General features: G+C 43.9%; 1 protein-coding gene across 1 annotated transcript in view; it reads left to right on the top strand.

The window, feature by feature from the left end:
• Window positions 1–7,758: 7,758 nt before the first annotated feature.
• The window catches only part of LOC119856745 (olfactory receptor 1019-like), a 36,005-nt gene continuing 22,532 nt past the window's right edge, over window positions 7,759–21,231 (top strand). The window contains exon 1 of the mRNA XM_038404704.2: window positions 7,759–8,349. Coding sequence (XP_038260632.1) covers window positions 7,759–8,349 — 591 coding nt within the window. The remainder of the gene's footprint in view (window positions 8,350–21,231) is intronic.

Genomic DNA, 21,231 nt, shown 5'->3' with positions numbered 1-21,231 from the left:
AACTGAGGTAACTGTATTCCACTTTATTTGTTGGTCATCTCTCCAAATGTCTCTTTAAGTAATTTCCCAACATTGGGACGCAATGATGTCTTGAAATGGGTGAATTTCTTCTGGACTGTTCATTTATTGTCAAAAACAAATACTTTTTGGATTGACCTGAAACTATTTACAAATGTGTTTCAAATACTCCTAAGAGCTTTGTCCCAAAATAATGAGTGTGTGCAAGGGGAGGATTTTGATACCGGTAGCAACATAGCCACTGTAGGAGGCGGTGGTGGTCCTTGCCTTTGTAATTTTTAGCCCAATAGTTGGGATGTTCACCTGTGAGGTGGGAAATCTGGGTTCAATTCCTCTTCTGTCCAGTGCTGGACAAAGCTCTGTGTGACATTGAACTCCTTGTGCTTCATGAAAATACGCTTATGAATATGACATCACTGGAATATGCTTTATGCTAAGTGCCCCATGTAACATATCATTATAAATCTTATAATCTACTAAGTGTGTTCATCCTATTTGTTTACATACATTATTTTTATGTCTGGAATTAGGAGAATAACTTGTATTACTGATATAGACATATTAAGTGGAGGCCATTAAAGGTGCTTGAGAATCAGTGAACTGTGAATGGCTTTGTTCAGCTGAAAGCCTTCCTGTGTACATGTGGGAGAAACCAGGAACAATAGAGATTGGAGTCTTACAGTGACATGTGACCATGCCACCAGATACTGAGCTCCATCTTGAAGCTGGTACTTTTCCTGAGGGGGGTCGTATTCCAAACAAAGGTTTCCCATCGTGGGGATGTTCTATATAAAGTAGGGAATGAAACAATGAGTGTCTTCAGCTGGCTTAAGAGACAGCCTCCCCACCCCACAGAGATACCCACAAGCACCTGGAAACATAAGGACTGTAACCACAGGGGTGGGTGAGAACAGGCTGGACCCAGGTCATAAAAGGCATCTGATCTGAGAAGGATATTATCTGAAATAACAACTGGGGTGAGAAGTTAACCTTTGTAAATGATTTCTGAGTTTATTAAGCTTAGCCTTGCATGTTTTACTTTGTTATATCTGTTACATCTTAAAACCACTTAAATCCTACTTTTTGTACTTAATAAAATCACTTTTGTTTATTTATAAACTCAGTGTGAGTATTTGTTAACTTGGGAGGGCAAACAGCTATGCATATCTTTCTTGCGGCGATATAGGGGGTAAACAATGAATCATTTTACCCTGTATACGCTTTATACAGAGTAAAATGGATTTATTTGGGGTTTAGATCCCTTTGGGAGCTGCGTGTCTGCATGCTGGAGACAGGTATCCTGCTGAGCTGGTTTCAGTCTAGATCTGCAGTTTTGGGGGTGTGGCCCAGACCCATGATCTGTTTGCCACTGGCTAGCATGTCTGGCTCAACAAGGCAGAGTTCTGGAGGCCCAGGCTGGCAGGGAAAACAGCACATGAGATTACAGGAGAGAGGGAGGGGGGTGACATGCTTGGAGATACTTTCTTACAGCATCTGCAGAGATGTTGCGGAGATCTTCAGTGTTAACCACCAGTGATCAACAAATAAAATGGAACACAGTCAGCTCAGTATCATATTATATTCAAAAGGCCTCACGGGAGAGACATTGATTGAGACCAACTCCAGATTCTCTGGCCTGCTGTATTCCATTTCCAGAAGGAAAGACACGACAACAACATTAATTGCAGATGCTGTGCACACTTCTTGTCCTGGGAGCAAATGATCCAAGGAGCAAAACTCCAAGTCATCCCAGGAAGCAGCTCCAGAATTATTAGGGGTAACATTAGTGCAGTTAGCAAAGAGGGAAAGATTCAACTCTGATATTACGGTTCTGATTTTAGGGCTCTGAGCTTCCATACTCAACTCATTATTAGTGAAGGGAGGGGAAAGAAAGAGGTACCACCAAGTCATTGGAAAACAAGTCAGTTTCGGAACATTTCGGCCTTTAATTGAAATGACAGTGAGCCATTCATAGCAGGGGAAGGAAGGACCTATCCTGAGAGGAGCAATTTCAACTTTTCTGAACATATTTACCTTTCAAAAGAAGGAAAGAGCTTTACCAAGGGAGGAAAAAGAATAATGGAAAAGGAGAGAAAAATCGCTTTAATAGGAAGGGGGAAACTCCCCCATTGATTCAGGGAATGTCTTTACTAAAGCCATTACATTGACTCAGCTATGGTGTGCAGCAGTGTGCAGATGCTTTCCACAATGAAGGAAGGGGTTTTTCCTTCAATGTAGTTAATCCACGTCTCCGAGAGGCAGTAACTCAGTCAATGAAAGAATGACACTGAGGGACAGTATAAGCTAACTGTCTCGCATAAGGTGTGAAAAGTTTCCCCGCCCTATGTGTCGGAGGTCTGTTGATCTAATTTTTAAACATAAACCAGCCCTTAGAGAAGCTGCTGATCAAAAAGCACAGTTGGGAAATCTAGTCCTATCTCCCTGACAGGTTTTTGTCAAACCTCCTCCAGTGATGGAGATTCCACAAAGTTCCTGGTTAGGTTATTCCAGTGCTTAGCCACCCTCACTGTTGGGATGTTTTTCCTATTGTCGAAACTAAACTGCCCTTGCTGCAACTGAAGTCCATTGGTTCTTGTCCTATTCTTCCCCTACTCCCGCATTGTTTTGAAATTTTATTCTTAAACTCTGTGTGGCGGGTTGCATCTCAGAAACCCCTTTGGGACTGCCACGTGATGTGCCTAGACTACCTCTGAGCCTGTTTTCCCTGCCAGCTTGGGACTTCAGTACCTTACCTTGTATGAGCCAGGCACGACTGCCTGCTGCACACCCAGATCCAAGTCTGAACCACGTCCCGCACAAGCAGTTATGTCAGTTATGTCATATTTACATTCATAAGCATATTTCTATAAAGCATTATGGGGTGCAACGTCACACTCTGTTTCACCGACTATAAAGTATAGGAAATAAAGAGAATTGTGAGGGAGCTGGCCTGCTCAGAGATATTCTGTAGAAGCATCTGCAGAGATGTTGCAAAGATCTCCAGTGTTAATGACCAGTTTGGGGAATATTCTCCTTTTTGCACCCTGCCCTGACTTTGGCATTTTCAGTGAGGCCTGTCCCAGGCAGCTCTGGGTCACAGAAGGCAGAGACGCCAGGAGAAGGAGTTGTGAGCACGACTCCTAGAGGAAGTAGGGGCACAGTGTTTCGTGGGCACAGACCTGGAGTGACAGACTTGGGAGTTTCTGAATGTAGAGATTACTGGCTGTTGGTTATTTTCACTTGTGTTCAGGGAAGCAGGACTTTGTGTCCATTCTTTGAACCCCCTCCCCCATGGATTATACCAAACACTATAGCTGACTTGGGTCATCAATTTTTCTTCCTAATGTAACCAACCCTACAATACCACACAGGTTAGCACCACCTAGGAGAAGGGGGAACCAACATTCTGTGGAGCACTGATAGTACCAGCCAAGCATGCACACCTGTGGGGGATAATTTCTGCTATCATAGTGAAGAAGAGAAGAGTCATCATTGGATCAGTGCATGGGCCCATCCCTGTGGGGACCTCACCCTTTCATGTCAATCGAACGCTACTGTCAGTCAGCACCACACCTTTGATGTTACTGGGATATTTTCTAGGTTGGTGGCTGTGATATACCAGAGTCCAACCCAGTCTAATCAGCAGCTGTGCCACACCTGCCTGCAACCTTGCAATGCCTCACTGAAGTGGCTTTCACCTGGGCCACTCAGAAACAACTGTCTCGCATGCAAATCACACCCTGAACATATATGTGTAACTGTAGCCTGGCCAGAAATAGTTGGGTTACACTCAGGCTCTCACCACCCTTGTTTATACTGCAGGGTTATCACAACACACTCCCCAGTCTTCAGTTTCCCTCCAGAAATAGATGTCCTGTGCTGCCCAGTCCTTTCCTCATCAATACAAGTTAATTTGCCCATTATTTATTTATTAGCACTCACATGCCTGCAAGTTAGCTTTGCAGACACTTTATTGAAATTCACTGGATTAGATAAAACAACAAAAGAAAGTTTATTGACTACAAAGATAGATTTTCAGTGAGTACAAATTAGGAGTCATAGAAGTCAGACATGATTACAAGAAAAATAAAACTAGAACGCAACTTGTGCCGAAGTTAACAAATGATGTGAAATTCACAGAAAAAGTTTCCTCACCACATGCTTTCAGCAGTCTTACTGACCAAACTTCTTAGGTCAGGACCCATCCCCCAGTCCAATGGCTGCTTTCTTTATCCCTTCAGTGAATGAATGGGCAGAGAGAGAGAGAGCAAGAGAGTGATGGTTTGGGTTGTCTGCCCCTACTTTTTATAGTCCTATCCTCACTTTGAGAAACATTTCCACCAGGTTACCGGAAGACAAAATGTCTGTGTAGAAGGATGTTCCCTGCTGCTTTTTCCTCACCTTTTTGGGCTTCCTTTGTTTCCCTTCCTGCTTGATGACTCTGGTTACTGTTTAGATACAAAAATATGCAGAGCACACATTTCTTTAAGACAGACCAGTTTGCCAGCCTCCGTTTGGAACATGTATTAATAACATGATACAGTGTAATCTTATAAATTTGCATACATTATAAAAATATTAATATTTGTGATGAGAGCGTGACTATTTCTAGTTGACTCATAGATTTATTTAGCATCTTACAGCTGAGCTCTTTGTGCAGATAATATGCATACAAGAGGGATAGTTTTGTGAACTGCAGAAGTCTGGAGCATGCTGTGGTCTCCTCCTGAGCTCCTCTGGTCATAATCTGGTCTCCATCAAGCAAAATGAGTGAACCTATCTTTCCTACCTTTTGGAGTAACCTAGCAAGGGAAGGACATAGGATATCATTGTGTCATGGAGTCCCCGGGCGATGCTCTAGAACTGCTCCCTACGAAGCCAGTCAGGACTCTGGGGAAGTCTCTTTTCTATGAGCAGACTGTCTTCAGGACAAGAAGCTCACATGGCTTCGACCTTCCTGGGTCTGACCTTGGAGCATTCAGCATCCTCTGCCCCTCCATGCACTTCCCACAGCAAGTCCGCCCAGGCGGGGTCCTGGGGAAGTCAGAGGGTCCTGCCCCCCAACTTTGCAGCCAGACGTGACTCTCAGCTAGCCAGTAAAACAGAGGTTTGTTTGACGAAAGGATCATGGTCGAAAACAGAGCTTGTAGGTACAGAGAACAGGACCCCTCAGCCTGGTCTATTTTGGGGGGCAGTGAGCCAGAAAACCACGTCTGCACTTCACTCCATGTCCCCAGCAAGCCCCAAACTGACTCACACTCCAGCCCTTCCTCCTCTGGGCTTTGCCCCTTTCCTGGGCCAGGAGGTCACCTGATTCCTTTGTTCTCGAACCCTTTAGCTATCACCTTACACGGGGAAGGGCCCAGGCCATCAGTTGCCAGGAGACAGAGTGTCGGCCATTTATGTACACTGGCCCTTTGCTCTGCAACAATTACACTCCCTTATCCCACCACCTAGAGACTTAAGAAATGCCTAGGGGAAACTGAGGCACCCCTTCAGTATTCAGAGGAAACATTAAGAACAGTCCCACTTTGTAACATATGATGATTGACATGTTATAAATAGCCAGATAATCTGGAGGACTCTTACATGTCTTACAGGTTTTACATTCCACCTACTGGAGCCAGGACAATGAGGTGATTCTGAAACCATGAATGACTGAGAAGATATCAGCTACAGCTGCAAAAAATAAGTTTGTTTCAGCTGTATCTAACTTTCTGTTCCTTTGATTCCAAATTTGTTGCTGAGGCTGGTTGAAAATTTTTCTTCACAAGTGTTTTTGATGGGAAATTGGATTTTCCATTCAACTCTTTTTTTCCATGAAATTATCTTTTCCCTGTAAATTATAAGCTTTCTATCAAAATACGTCAAGGTTCCTTCCCCACTCTGAACTTTAGGGTACAGATGTGGGGACCTGCTTGAAAAAAATCCTAAGCTTATTTTTACCAGTTTAGGTAAAAACTTCCCCAAGGTACAAACCATTTTACTTTTTGTCCCTGGACTTTATTGCTGCCACCACCAAGCATCTAACAAAATATAACCAGGAAAGAGCCCACTTGGAAACGTCTTTCCTCCCAAAATCCCCCCAAGCCCTACACCCCCTTTCTTGGGGAAGGCTTAATAAAAATCCTCACCAATTTGCATCGGTGAACAAAAAGACACAAAAACAGGAATATACATTCCATTCAGCACAACTTATTTTGTCAGCCATTTAAACAAAACAGAATCTAATGCATATCTAACTAGATTGCTTATTAACCTTTTACAGGAATTCTGACCTGTATTCCTGCTCTGGCCCCGGCAAAAGCAACACACAGACAGAGAGAGCCCTTTGTCGTCTTCCCCCTCCCCCCCGCGCTCCAGATTTGAAAGTATCTTGTCTCCTCATTGGTCATTTTGGTCAGGAGTCAGCGAGATTATCTTTTTTCTTCTTAATCCTTTACAGGTGAAAGGGTTTTTCCTCTGTCCAGGAGGGATTTAAAGGTGGTTAGCTTTCCCTTTATATTTATGACAATACCAAACTCTCCTCCTCCCTAAACCATGGCTCTGGTGATGTTTCAGGGAAGTCCAGCAGGAGGAGAGACCATCATCCATCATGAGGAATGTAGTCCAGCCTGGGAACCTGACCCATGGAAGAGACTGGTGGTGTGCAGTATCTTAGGAACCCCCATGGTATTTCCAAGCCAAAATATTAAGTTTTTTGCAAAAAAATTTTGGTCTCCACAAAAAAACCCAACAACAATCCTTTGTGGATCAGCTCTACGCAGTACCCAGCTTGCACTGAAAACATCAAGATGAAGTATACCCCTAACATCATACTCTGTAACTCTGGTGGAAATTGCATCATTTAATAACACAGGAGGAAAGAGTGGGACAAATTAATCCCCAGGGCATGAATTACACCAAGGTTGGCTTTGGTTCACTGAATGCATTAATTAGGTTTTATAGCTATCTGAGCTCAGTTATTCCCAGTTGCTTCAGGAATCATGTCCCATAGATCACAAATCTCACTATAAAACTTCCCTAGTGCTCCAAATGTGCAGTTTCTGTCAATGGGGAAACAGCACCACATCTCTCTCTCTCTTCTCAGCAGGTATGTGCTATTATCTTGTATTACAATCACACACATACACACCATGGTGGTCAGCAGGTATTAAAGTCCAGACCTCCAGCACTAAAAGCCTTAGTCCCAACTCCGACCCCTTAAGCTAAAGAATCGACCTCTTTGGTAAGAAAAAATAGGCAATTACATAGTCAGTGAAGCCAGGGCTTGCCATTATGTCGCTGGGTTTTCATACAGGCTAAAATAAATGCCAAAAAGCTTAATTAGCAAAGTGAGCAACTTTACCCCAAACTGACATGCCAAGCTACAGAGCTCCCCTTGCCCAAAGAGGATACAAAGATTGACATTCCTTTACTCTCACCCCTTCTTTAGCTAAGGAATCATCTCTTCAGACTGATTCTCTCACAGCAGAGTCACAAGTCACTGTTTTTTTATTGGAATTAGTGAACAGGAGTGTTTATCTGGGAGGCATGATTAAGCTGGGTGTGATTGTATTTGTACAGTGCCTGCATTTTATTGAACATCTGGCTCTGTAGACTAAGCCCTTCCCTGAGCAGGTACTGATGTCCATTAGGAAACTGATCTCCATTTATCTTCACTTACTTCATTACAGAGAATGGACATGTTCTCCTCACCTGCCCACATCTCTGTAGCTGCCTGATCTCTGTTCAGAGGTGATGGAAGAGGGAAATCACTCAGACGTGACTGAGTTCATTCTCTCAGGACTGACAGATCGTCCGGAGCTGCAGGTCCCCCTGTTTGGGGTGTTCCTATTGATTTGTGGTATCACCCTGGTGGGGAACGGGGGGATGATCTTGTTAATCACAACTGATCCCCGACTCCACACCCCCATGTACTTTTTCCTCAGGAATTTGTCTTTCTGTGACCTCTGCATTTCCTTGATAATTTCCCCTAAGATGCTGCTGAATTTCTTAGCCGGGAGGAAAAGCATTTCTTTCACTGCCTGCGCCATGCAAATGTATCTCTCTATCGTTTTTGCAGATGTTGAGTGCCTCTTGCTGGCTGTGATGGCATATGACCGTTATGTGGCCATCTGTAACCCGCTGCTCTATACGGTCACCATGTCTAGGCACCTTTGTAAACAGCTGGTGGCTGGGGTGTACGCTGTGGGGGTGGTAGATTCAATGATATACACGTGTTGTACATTTCAGCTGTCATTCTGCAGCTCCAACATCATCAATCATTTCTTCTGTGACATCATGCCACTGTTGGCAATCTCCTGTTCTGACACCCACATCAATCAGATTGTTATGTTTGCTTTGACGAGCTGCATAACAGGGAGCAGCTTTGTGACTGTCCTCCTCTCCTATGTCTATATCCTCTCCACCATCCTGCAGATCCGCTTTGCTGAGGGTCGGCGCAAAGCCTTCTCCACTTGCACTTTCCATTTGACTGCTGTGGTCCTGTTTTTTGGCACCTTCTTTTTCATGTATTTACGTCCCACCTCCAGCTATTCCATGGACAGAGACAAAGTGACCTCAGTGTTTTACACACAGGTGATCCCCATGTTGCACCCCCTCATCTACAGCCTGAGGAACACGGAGGTGAAGGACGCCCTTAGGAAAGCAATGAATAAACTTGTAACCAATTCTTGAATCTGTTTAACTCAGTATTGGTTTAGTGGTGGGGAGTGGAAACAGGTGAATTCAATTCCCATCCCATTACAAAGTAGTTTAGCAGAGCCTGTTGGAGTATTGTTCTTTATTATATTGTTATTATTATTAATTTGTTTTTATTCCAACAAGGTTTCCAGGCCCCAACTGAGATCAGTGGACAAAACATAAGAAGCATCACAGGGCCAGAGAGAGAGAATGATTCTATTAGCTGGTGGCTAAGGGGACCACCTAGTGGGTGAGATTCTCAACTTCACCTCTCTGTTCCAATGGTTATTTAATTACTTATCCACAGTAGAACAAATTTGAAAGGAGAGACTGAGAGCAACCCAGACTGGAACAGCTCATTGCTCAAGGGCGGTGATTTTTTTGGAAATGCAAGAATCCCAAGTGCATAGTGTGCTGGGTTCAGTCACAGAGACCCTCATTCGGACTGTCACCTGATGTGCTGAAATATCCTCTGAGCCCATTTTCTCTGTCAGCCTGGGCCTCCAGAATCCTGTCTTGTTGAGCCAGACACACTAGCCTGCTGCAACACAGACCCAGGGTCTGGGTCACACTCCCAAAACTGCAGATCTAGACTGAAACCAGCTCCCAGTGGAATCTAAACCCCAAATAAATCCATTTTACTCCGTCTAAAGCTTATACAGGGTAAAAAGACAAATGTTCATCCTCTATATCAGAAGTAACAGACAGAACAATATAAATCACAAAGCAAAATAAAAAAAAACCCACATAAGGCTAAGCTTAATACACTCGGAAATCAGTTACAAATGTTAACTTCTCACCCCAGTTGTTACTTCAGATAAAATCCTTCTCATGTCAGATGCCTTTTCTGACCTGAGTCCAGCCTGGCCTCACCCACCCCTGTGGTTACAGTCCTTTTGTTTCCAGGTGCCTGCAGGTATCTCTTTGGGGTGGGGAGGCCATCTCTTAAGACACATGAAGACACTCATTGTTTGCTTCCCCACTTAATATAGAACATCACTAAGGTGGAAAACCTTTATTTGGAATTCCACCCCCTCAGGAAAAGTACCAGCTTCAAGATGGATTTCGGTATCAGGTGATATGGTCACATGTCCCTGTAAGACCCCAGTATCCATTCTTCCTGGTTTGTCCCACACATACACAGGAAGGCTTACAGGAAAACAGAGCCATTCACAGTTCATTAATTCTGAAGCACTTTTAATAGCCTCCACTTAATTTGTCTACATCAGTAATACAAGTTTATGTCTTATTTTCCTAACTCCAGAGATAGAAATAATCCATTTAAAGAAATAGGATGAACACACTTAGTAGATTATAAAATTTATAATGATATGTTACATGGGGCACTTAGCATAAAACATATTCCAATGATGTCATATTAATATGCATATTTTCATAAAGGATATGGAGTGCAATGTCACACAGAGCTTTGCCCAGCACTGGACAGAATGGGGAACTTAACTTGGATCTCCCATCTCACAGGTGAACACCCCAATTATTGGGCTAAAAATTACAAAGGCAAGGACCACCACTGCCTCCTACAGTGGCTGTGTTGCCACCGGCACCTAAATCCTCCCCCCGCACACGCACACACACACACACACACACACACAAACATTGATTTGGGGCAAAGCTATTAGGCATATTTATAATGCATTTGTGAATAGTTTTAGGTCAATCCAAAATGGTATTGTTTTTGACAATAAATGATTAGTCCAGAAGAAATTCACTCATTTCTAGACACCTTTGTGTCCCAACGCTGGACATTTGGAGAGGTGACCAACAAATAAAGTGGAAAACAGTTACCTCCGTTTTGTATCGTGTTAAAATGACCCCACGGGAGAGAGAGCAATACAGATCAACTGATGCTCTGGCCTTCTGTGTTCCATTTCCACAAGGAAAGACACAGCAACAACATTAATTGTATATGCTGTGCACACCTGTTGTCCTGGGAGCAAAGATGCTCCAGGGAGCAAATCTCAGAGTCATCAAAGCCAAATTTAACCTCTGCCACCAAAAGAAGCTGCTCCAGAGATATTCAGGGAAAGATTTAACTCTAAGCCTGATTTTAAGGTTCTGAGCAGGTACTGCTTTCGTCCTCAACTCATTGTAAATGAAGGGAGGAAAAATAAAATGGTTCCACCAAGTCATGGGCAAACAAGTCAGTTTCAGAGCACTTTAGCCTTTAATTGAAATGACAGTGAGCCATTCATTGGGGGGAAGGAAGGAATTATCCTGAGAGGAGAAATTTCAACTTTTGTGAACATATTTACCTATCAAAAGAAGGAAAGAGCTTTACCAAGGGAGGGAGAAGAGTGACTTGAAAAAGAGAGAAAAATAACTAATAATAATAGGAAGGGGGGAACTCCCCCATCAATTCAGGGAATGTCTATACTAAGGCCATTACATTGACTCAGCTATGGTGTGCAGCAGCACCATAGAGTAGATGCTTTCACATTGATGGAAGGTTTTTTCCAACAATATAGTTAATCCATGTCCTCGAGAGGCAATATCTAGGTCAATGGAAGAATAACACTGAGGGTCAGTACAAGGTAACTGCCTCAAACATGGTATGAAAAGTTTCTCAGTCCTGTGAGACACTGCTCAATTGATCTAATTTTTAAGGAGAAACCAGGTCTTAAGGAAGCTGCCGATGGAAGAGACCAGTTGGGAAATCTAGTCCTATCTCCCTGCCAGGGCAGCAGAATCACCTTCGGTTCTTTTTGTTCAGGTTAGTTGGAAATATTCCAGCTGTTTCAGCTTCCCAGTAGAGATTATTCTCCATCTGATCAAGCTCAGTGTCAGGCTATGTGTGCGGAGTGAGTACTCTGTCTATGTGTGTGTTTGGCATGCAGCGGGCACTGTGTGTGTGTGTGTGTTGGTGTGCAGTGGGCACTATGTGTGTGTGTGTGAGATGGGGGTTACAGTGGAGCTGAAAGTTAAGTGTAGGCAGGTGTGTGTGTCCCTTGCCCTGCCCTGTGCTCAGGCTGGCATCCCCCTGGTGCAGGGCCCTTTGTACGATCATAGAATCGTAGGACTGGAGTGGAGTTTGAGGGGTCAACTAGTCCAGTCCCCTGCACTCATGGAAAGACTAAGTATTTTCTAGACCCAAGGCGGTCAAGCTTTTTGGCCTGAGGGCCACTTCAGTTTTCCAAAATTGTATGGAGGGCCAGTTAGGGGAGGCTGTGTCTCTCCAAACAGCCTGATGTGTCCTGGCCCACACCTCTTATCAGACTCCCCGCTTCTCACCCCCTAACAACTCCCCCTGGACTCCTGCCCCATCCAACCCCACTGTTCCCTGTTCCCTGACTTCCCCCCAGGGACTCCTGCCCCATCCGCCACCCCCTGCTCCCTGTCCCCGGACCCTCCACCACTGCCTGCCCCCTGCCACCCCATCCAACGTCCCCCCTCTCATTCCTGACTGCCCTGCCCGGGACCCCTGCCCCATCCAACCCCTCTGTTCCTCACTCTCTGACTGCGTCAACCCCTATCCACACCCTGAACCCTGTCCACACCCACGAAATCCCCTACCCTCTATCCAACACCCCCTGCCCTCTTCCCACGCTGCCTGGAGCACCGCCCAGAGCACCGGGACAGGTTGCGGCTCTTGAACTGCACTGCCCGGCTGCCCAGAGCATTGCGCCGGTGACGTGCTGAGGCTGTGGGGGAGGGGGAACAGCAGGGGAGGGGCCGGGGACTAGCCTCCTAGGCCAGGAGCTCAGGAGCCTGGCAGGAGCGTCCCGCGGGCTGTACTTTTCCCACCTCTGATCTAGACCATCCCTGACAGGTGTTTGTCTAACCTGCTCTTAAAAATCTCCAATGATGAAGATTCCACAACCTCCCTAGGCAATTTATTCCAGACCTATCCACCCTGACAATTAGGAAGCTTTTGCTAATGTCCAACCTAAACCTCCCTTACTGCAATTGAAGCCCATTGCTGCTTCTCCTGTTCCTAAACTCTGTTTCATGGATGATAAAATGTAGGAAATAAATAAAATTAGCAAAAGAATCAGGAGAGGGCTGGCACGCTTGGGGATATTTTGTCACAACATCTGCAGAGAACAATGACATTTTTCGCTTCAGCATCACACTGAAAGGGCCCTCAGTTATCATTGACTGGTCTTATTTAACACTTTATGTTTTGATCTTCCACATGCTGTAACTCTAGATACTTTACATCATTAAATAATACAAGCCCGTAAACGAGAGACATGAGGAATGACTGAAAGCAACGGTGGTAAGACTGAAGTCCCAATGCAGTGCGACTGAGGGAAAGTAAAAAGGTATAATTAGAGTGGGAAAGGGTCTGATTTAGGAGGAGACTTGACAAAAAGGGGAGAACTGAGTGGTACAGGGATACTTTGTGTTGGGCCAGATTTTTCACTGCCCATACAACTACCCCATCCCAACACAAGTACATGGGCCTATTGTCAGAAGAACATATGTCTTTTGGTTTTGATACTTAACCTATCAACAAATATGAAACCTGAAATACACAACTAAGTGGGCGAAGGTTTTCATCCTACCTTCTTTCCTTTTCAAAAGCCCCCTCTCTGCACCCCGTCCCACTACAACTCAAACAAAAGTTCCTCCTTAGCTCAGAAGACAGCCCAATGGACTGCTGAAGTGTTCATTTCTCCCTAAACTATTGATTAAGACAGTGGTTGCCCAATTTTTGTATCAAAGAGCATGGGCAGCTTGAAAAGGCCTGTGATTAAAGAAGAAAACCCCTAAAAGTCCCTTGAAACAGGCTTTGCCAACACCTAAAATCAAGCAGCTAATGAAGGGAGGTTACTTGGACCAAGTTGTGGGGACTGAAGAAACAAACATACCATTGACACAACTGGTGTTGGAGACAGAGGAACCAGGCCCCTTAAACATAAGGGTTTTTTATACTTGAGAAGACAACCTGGTGCCCAGTGCTTCTTTAAAGGGTGTGTGGCTCGGGGCAATCTGGTGCCTTGGATGTTGTAGGTCAAGGGTTCTCAAGCTTTTTCTTTCTGAGCACCACCCCCACCCCATCCCACACATGATCCCTGGCCCACCTGTGCCACAACAACTGTTTTTCTGCATATAAAAGACATGGCTGGCATTAGGGGGTAACAAGCAGGGCAATTGCCTGATGCCCCACACCACGGTGGGCCCTGTGAACCTAAGTGGCTCAGGTTTCAGAGTAGCAGCCGTGTTAGTCTGTATTCGCAAAAAGAAAAGGAGTACTTGTGGCACCTTAGAGACTAACAAATTTATTAGAGCATAAGCTTTCGTGAGCTACAGCTCACTTCATCGGATGCATCGGTTTTGAAATTTGCTGAAGGAAGAAAATGTTAAATATTTCCCAAACGGTCTGATTGTTTCATCTGACGCTTGATCTTTTGGTTCCTTTGCCTCTGGCACTTTGTCCACCTATTCTGCCTCTTGAGCTATTCTGTGTCCCCCTCCTTTGCTACCCACTGCCTGTGTCCTCCAAAGACTCTAGGGGTGGGAAGCTGCAGAACATACTTGCTCTCTGTGGGACAAAATAACACCAGGTGAGCTGCCAATCTGTAGTTCGTGGAAGGTAGGACAGTGCTATACATCTGGGGTTTTGGTGTGTCGATCCCCTTATTTCAGCCCCTCCATCCCCCACCCCATCATTTTTACCCCATCAGCTTATCCCCTCCTTAGTTAAGTACATAAGAAGAGCCACACTGGGTATCCTGTATTCCAACAATGGCCAGTGCCAGGTGCTTCAGAGGGAATGAACAGAACAAGGCAATTATGGAGTGATTAGTTCCCTGTCGCCCAATCCCAGCTTCTGGCAGTTAGAGGCTTAGGATACCCAGAACAGGGGGTAAACGCCATTGAAGGACCTATCCTCTGTCAACTTAGCTCATTCTTTTTTTCCTTTTTTTTCAACCCACTTATAGTTTTGGTCTTCACAACATCCTCTGGCAACAAGTTCCAAAGGCTGACTCTGCACTGTGTGAAGAAGTGTTTCCTTTTGTTTGTTTTAAACCTGCTGTCTATTAATTTCAGGGAGGGAGGGGAGAGGAGCTGCGGTGATGTATCTTCCCCCTTGCTGACAGGAGAAGAGGGAGAAGGTGCAGAGGAGCCATCTTGTTCCCATTACTCAAAGGAGGAGAGGGATAGGAGCAGAGGAATGGTCCTGACCCTATTGCTTACAGGAGGGGAGGGGGCAGGAGGAATCAGGTGCCCTTGAGTGGGGTAGTTAAGCTGACCTGAGTCCTCATGCAGATAACGTTAGAACAATAGAAGACTTCTTCCATTGACCTAGCTACCATCTCTCAGGAAGGTGGATTAACTATACTGATGGGAGAGTCCCTCCCATTGGTGTAGGTAGCATCTACACTGAAGTACAGCAGCAGTGCCAGTGTATTGTTTCAAGTGTAGACAAGCCCTAAGTTTCCACTAGCAAAATCGTCTAGGTACCTAAAATTCTGCCACTAGGCATGTGCACAGCTTCCTCAGTCCCCAGATGGCTAAGCAACTCAGCGCCAAACCACCACTGCCTGTAAGGCTGGCCATAGACCTACCCCTCTTTGAAGGATGGGTAAACTCAAAAATACTGTTACCTAGGGTTGTCAGATCCCACAGCATCAGTAATTTAACTGTTTCACTCCAGATGGTGTCAGAAATAAATTCATGGGAACACAGCGCTCTGGCTGATGAAAAATTAATACAAGCAAGTGTGGTCTTATCTAAAATGACAATTGATTATATATTAAGCACACACAGGCAGAAGCAATAAGTTTAGAACATCCCAGATATAGTTACCAACAGTCTAAGATGGTTTCAAATAATCACCAGCTGGACTTCCAGGGGCCCACTTTCCATCCAGCTGGTGGGGAGTTTAGATGGCATCTCTTTCCCAAAGAAAAGCTCCCTCAGACTGCTCCAAGATATTTACTTCTTTTATCTAATCTTTTATAGCTAACTCTAACAAAGAGCATAATCTATAGTGACTCCTAGTAGGGCAGCATAATAACCTCTACTGGGTCACCAATTCTCCTAATTTCAACAAACTACTCATTATCTCAAAACGTTTCTAGTGTTTCTAGCCATAACAACACTATGTCAGGACCCCCTAAAACCAAGGTCGCTATCCACTCTCCTCCATAACTTTCTGTCCCATCCTCCCATTCTAAATAACAAACAGAAAATATGTAGCTGTCCGACCTTGTCTCACAAAGGCTTATTATTCCTAGTGATGTGATGCTTGGTTTTCAGCCGGCAGCAGCTGCACATACAAAATGGTGGACTACAGTACTGTCAGGTTCTGGGGTGCATACAGAAATGTCAAATTCCAGGGCAACAATACTAGTCAACATTTTATCCTACATTAGGGTGACCAGATGTCCTGATTTTAGAGGGACAGTCCCGTTTTTGGGGGCTTTTTCTTATATAGGCACCTATTACTCCCCACCCCCATCCTGATTTTTTACACTTGCTATCTGGTCACCCTATCCCACATAAGAGCAGTCATTTCTACTGACCACAGTTGCATCCAGATTTTCAGCCAACTTCTTCATTAGGGCACAGAAACACACACTTCCGCAAAACTTTCCCTTTGCAGGATCAATACTCAGAAAGAATTTATCTCTGTAACCCCTGAGGGTGACTATTCCACCACCTCCCCAGGTAACCCCTTCCAGTGCTTCACCACCCTCCTAGTGAAATAGTGTTCCTAATATCCAACCTAAACCACCCACACTGCAACTTGAGATCTTTGCATCTTTTTCTGTCATCTGCCACCACTGAGAACAGTCAAGCACCATCCTCTTTGGAACCCCCCCTTCAGGTAGTTGAAGGCTGCTATCAAATCCCGACTCACTTTTCTCTCCTGCAGACTAAATAAGCCCAGTTCCCTCAGCTTCTCCTCGTAAGTCATGTGCCCCAGCCCCCTAATCATTTTTGTTGCCCTCCGCTGGACTCTCTCCAATACATCCCTTCTGTAGTGGGGGGCCCCAAACTGGATGCAATACTCCAGATGTGGCCTTGCCAGTGCCAAATAGAGGGAAATAATCACTTCCCTCAATCTGCTGGCTATGCTCCTACTAATGCTGTCCACACTGGTGCTTCTGATGGTGTAACTTATGTCACTCAGGGAGGTGTTTTTCGCACACCCCTGGCCTAAGATGATTCCATTCTAGCACTGTCTAATATAATGCAGACACCTGTAATGGATGAGGGCATAAGTGGTGAATATAATTAATTTTCATGGTCTCACTAGAACTAGTCTCGAGTGACCAAAGAGATTGAAATGTCCTCCAACTGGTTTTCTAGCCATCACCTTCAGCCCCCAACTAAAACCTCTCCAACGCATCATTAAGGATCTACAACCTATCCTGAAGGACGACCCATCATTCTCACAGATCTTGGGAGACAGGCCAGTCTTTGCTTACAGACAGCCCCCCAACCTGAAGCAAATACTCACCATCAACCACACACCACACACCAAAAACACTAACCCAGGAACCTATCCTTGCAACAAAGCCCATTGCCAACTGTGTCCACATATCTATACAGGGGACACCATCATAGGGCCTAATCATATCAGCCACACTATCAGAGGCTCATTCACCTGAGCATCTACCAATGTGATATATGCCATCATGTACCAGCAATGCCCCTCTGCCATGTACATTGGCCAAACTGGACAGTCTCTACGAAAAAGAATAAATGGACAAAAAATCAGATGTCAAGAATTATAACATTCAAAAACCAGTTGGAGAACACTTCAATCTCTCTGGTCACTCGATTACAGACCTAAAAGTGGCAATTCTTCAACAAAAAAACTTCAAAAACAGACTCCAACGGGAGACTGCTGAATTGGAATTAATTTGCAAACTGGATACAATTAACTTAGGCTTGAATAAAGACGGGGAGTGGATGTGTCATTACACAAAGTAAAACTATTTCCCCATATTTATTCCCCCCCCCCAACCACTGTTCCTCACACGTTCTTGTCAACTGCTGGAAATGGCCCACCTTGATTATCACTACAAAAAGTCCCCCTCCCCACGCCCCGTTCTCCTGCTGGTAATAGCTCACCTTACCTGATCACTCTTGTTACAGTCTGTATGGTAACAACCATTGTTTCATGTTCTCTGTGTATATAAAATTTCCCCACTGTATTTTCCACTACATGCATCCGATGAAGTGAGCTGTAGGTCACGAAAGCTTATGCTCTAATAAATTTGTTAGTCTCTAAGGTGCCACAGGTACTCCTTTTTTTTTGGTAAAAATGGATCATGGCTATCAGTGTTTATTGTCTCTCAATAATATCTACACCAAGTATGCTCAGATCATATCTCACTGCTAACCTGGGAGTTTTTTTCTCTTTCTGCAAACTTCACTGCTCTCTGAGAGTCAAATGGGGCATTGTCCACTTCATGCATCATCATCACTAGCCAAACTGGGCCCTCAGTGACACCTCTCCAGTCACAGCAACTTCAGTAGGTTTGCCCAATTGTAATCGATTGGACCTGAAGAAACAATTTTACCGATGATGCATAAGATTGGAAAGTGTCCAGCTCCTTCTCTCTCAGCTACATCAGTTCTCCAGAGCTAACAGAAATAATCAGCAGTAAAAACTGATTTCTGTCACTGAAGATAGAAGACATGACTATAATGCAGACAGGGAGCAGGTCTGTGACAGGTAGGCAGGTGACATTTTTACACTGTTAATTTTCAGAGATGGCCTGTGCTTGGCATGAGTGGGGAAAAGATACACACCAGAGAGTTTTATAGCCATACTGTTCCTGGCCTTTACATATATAGACAGGATAAGAATGACACACCTGAGGAGATTTTATGGGAGGGGGCGGAGCTGACAAGGAGGAGGCAGGGCATTCTCTTGGCATACCTTTTTGCTACTTAGGCTTTAAAAATTAAAATATTCAAAATAAAAACCAGATCTGTTTTTCCAACCTTTTTCTGGGTTCCAGTAGCTCAAGAAAGAATAGATTGACACCTTCTAAACATGTAAATCTCTATTTTCATGCCCAGGATATATTTTTAAAAAGAATAAAGTGCAAATACAATAAAGTTACTAACATCTGTGTAAGCTGTGTTGCCTACTGCCATAGTTTTATTGCCTGCCTCATGATATTTGGTGCTTTTCTTAAAGCTCCAGTGCCTGGAGTCAGGTGAATCTCACCTATCATTTTAAGACAATTAATTGTCTAGCGCTGGTGAGTACAAAGAAAAACTTGTAAACATGACCTACATGCCCACCAGAGACTTAAAAACTAGAAGGCCAACAAAAAGAACCAACTATTTGTATTTCTTCTTTAATCTTATGAGTTTGGGGGACCTGTGTCATGATTTTTGAATGTTTTTGGTTGGCAATACTGCAGTCATCTGACATGGAACATATGCAGAGATTGATTCAGGATCTATAGCATTAGGGACCAGATTCAGTGCTTACTGAAGTCAAAGGTAAAGCTCCCATTTCCTTTGGCTGTGTAGGAGTAGGTCCTAAAAGCAGGAGCATCTATAATTTGAGCTCAAATATTAAGCCCTCTTTTTTAGCCTCTGCTGTAGATTTATTCATTTATTATGTGGACTAACAACAAAGTTTGTATGTGCGGGGGAAAGACCAACTATGTGGCTTGATGAAGGCTGGCTCTGGTGTTTGCAGGAAGAATGTCCTGATGTGAGCAGAATTTGGAAGGAAATTTTTCTATCTCTCTGACTCATTTTTGGTGGAGAAAAGTTTGCCATTAGAAGTGGCAGACATTTTTAAAACATTTTTAGACAAAAATAGCTATTTTATATTCCTAAAATGATAATTTTCACAACAAATGTGTCTGCTTTCAAAATGTCCCATGCTATCTTTTTTCATTATTGCTTGCCAATATTTTTTGTTTGAATATTTCGCTGGTTTCTTTTTTCCCCCTTCCCCTGACTCCCTTGGAACTGAAAAAGCTAAAAGAAAAATACCTTGCCAAACATTTTAAACGAGTGTGTATTGAAACCTACAAACCAAAACTTTGAAATTTTGAATCCAATTGTTTTACATTTCTGTTTTTACCAGATCTAGTTCCAACATGCCTGATTCTGGGCCACTGAGCTTGTGCTGTCACTAACAACTTGCAATATGATGTGCTGATTCAAACTCCGCTGAAGTAAATACGAATCTGTCCACTGACTTCAGTGGGCTTTGGATCAGGGCCTTCTGATGCAAAGGTATACAAGACTATACAAGCTGCAAGGCAATGGAAAATCAGTCACACAGAGAGGGATGGGTGACAGGATGGATCACTTGATGATTACCTATTCTGTTTATTCCCACTGAAGCACCTGGCATTGGTCACTGTCAGAAGACAGGATACTGGGCTACATGGACCACTGATCTTACCCAATATGGTCGTTCTTATGTTTCTTCTTTTCTCATGGGATTTTGCAGGAAGAAGCTTCAGAGGTGAGCCTTTTTTTGCCTGGAAAACTGAAGAACATTCATTCAAAACATCCTGGACAGGTTTTAAACAAAATGTTATTCACTCGTTTTCAAAAAGAGAAGATTTGAGGAAAAACATATTAGCATTCTTTAAACATTACTGTTTTCCCCCACGCAGCCATGTGAAAGATAAATCCCTAGTTGGTTCACATCAGCATACAACTCCTGGCCTTTCAATGGAATGGAATACCCCCTCCCCCCCCAAAAAAAAAGAAAAGAAAAAAGAATAAATTGTTTTACTCAAACAAGGAAAAATCAAAACAAATTTAGAAATAGTAGAAGATGTAAAAGAAAACCAAAAATGAATGGTAGATAGCTAGAACTCCAACATTTCAGACCTACATCAAGCAGGGACACATTTGCATCCTCCCTCCAAAGCAGTTCCATCAGCATACAGTTATTATCAATAACAGAGTTTATCCTGCCTTTTCATGAGCAATGGGAACCCTAATCCTTGAGGCAAGATTTTGACAGGTGTTCCCGGGGTGCAACCTGGAACTGGGGCACTGCTGAGCTCTCTGTTTTACCAACCTGAGCTTCCTTTCATACTGTGAAAATGTGACAGGTCTTGCACTGATACAAACATTCACAGGCAGGGACATACCCAGCTGTGTTACATGAATGCTTTTGCCAGCTGCTATGAACCAACAATAGGCTTCAGTCAGTTCCCTCTTGCTCCCCAGCCTAGGATTCCAGACCTAGGTAAAAAACATAAAACGGGTTTATTAACTACTTAAAGACAGATTTTAAGTGATTATAAGTAATAAGTGTACAGATCAAAGTAGATTACCTAAGAAATAAAACAAAATCACAATCTAAATTCTATAACCTCAACAGGATTTGAATCAAGCAGTGTCTCACCGTGATGGTACAAACAGCTCCCCAATCTTCCACACAGGCTGGAATTCCTCGTTTCCTGCCTGGGGCCACTTCCCCAGTCAAAGTCTTTGTCCTCTAGCCATCTTTCCAGGTGTCCAGTTGTGGGGGGGAGTGAAGCCAAGTGATGATGTCACTTCCCCCTTTTATAGCTTCTAAGGTGAAGAGGAACTTCATTGTCCCAAACAAAG

This window comes from Dermochelys coriacea, chromosome 6 (assembly GCF_009764565.3).
Source record: "Dermochelys coriacea isolate rDerCor1 chromosome 6, rDerCor1.pri.v4, whole genome shotgun sequence".
Classification (NCBI taxonomy): Eukaryota; Metazoa; Chordata; order Testudines; family Dermochelyidae; genus Dermochelys; species Dermochelys coriacea.
The sequence above is the reverse complement of the archived record's forward strand: the minus strand, read 5'-3'. Positions and strand labels throughout refer to the sequence as shown.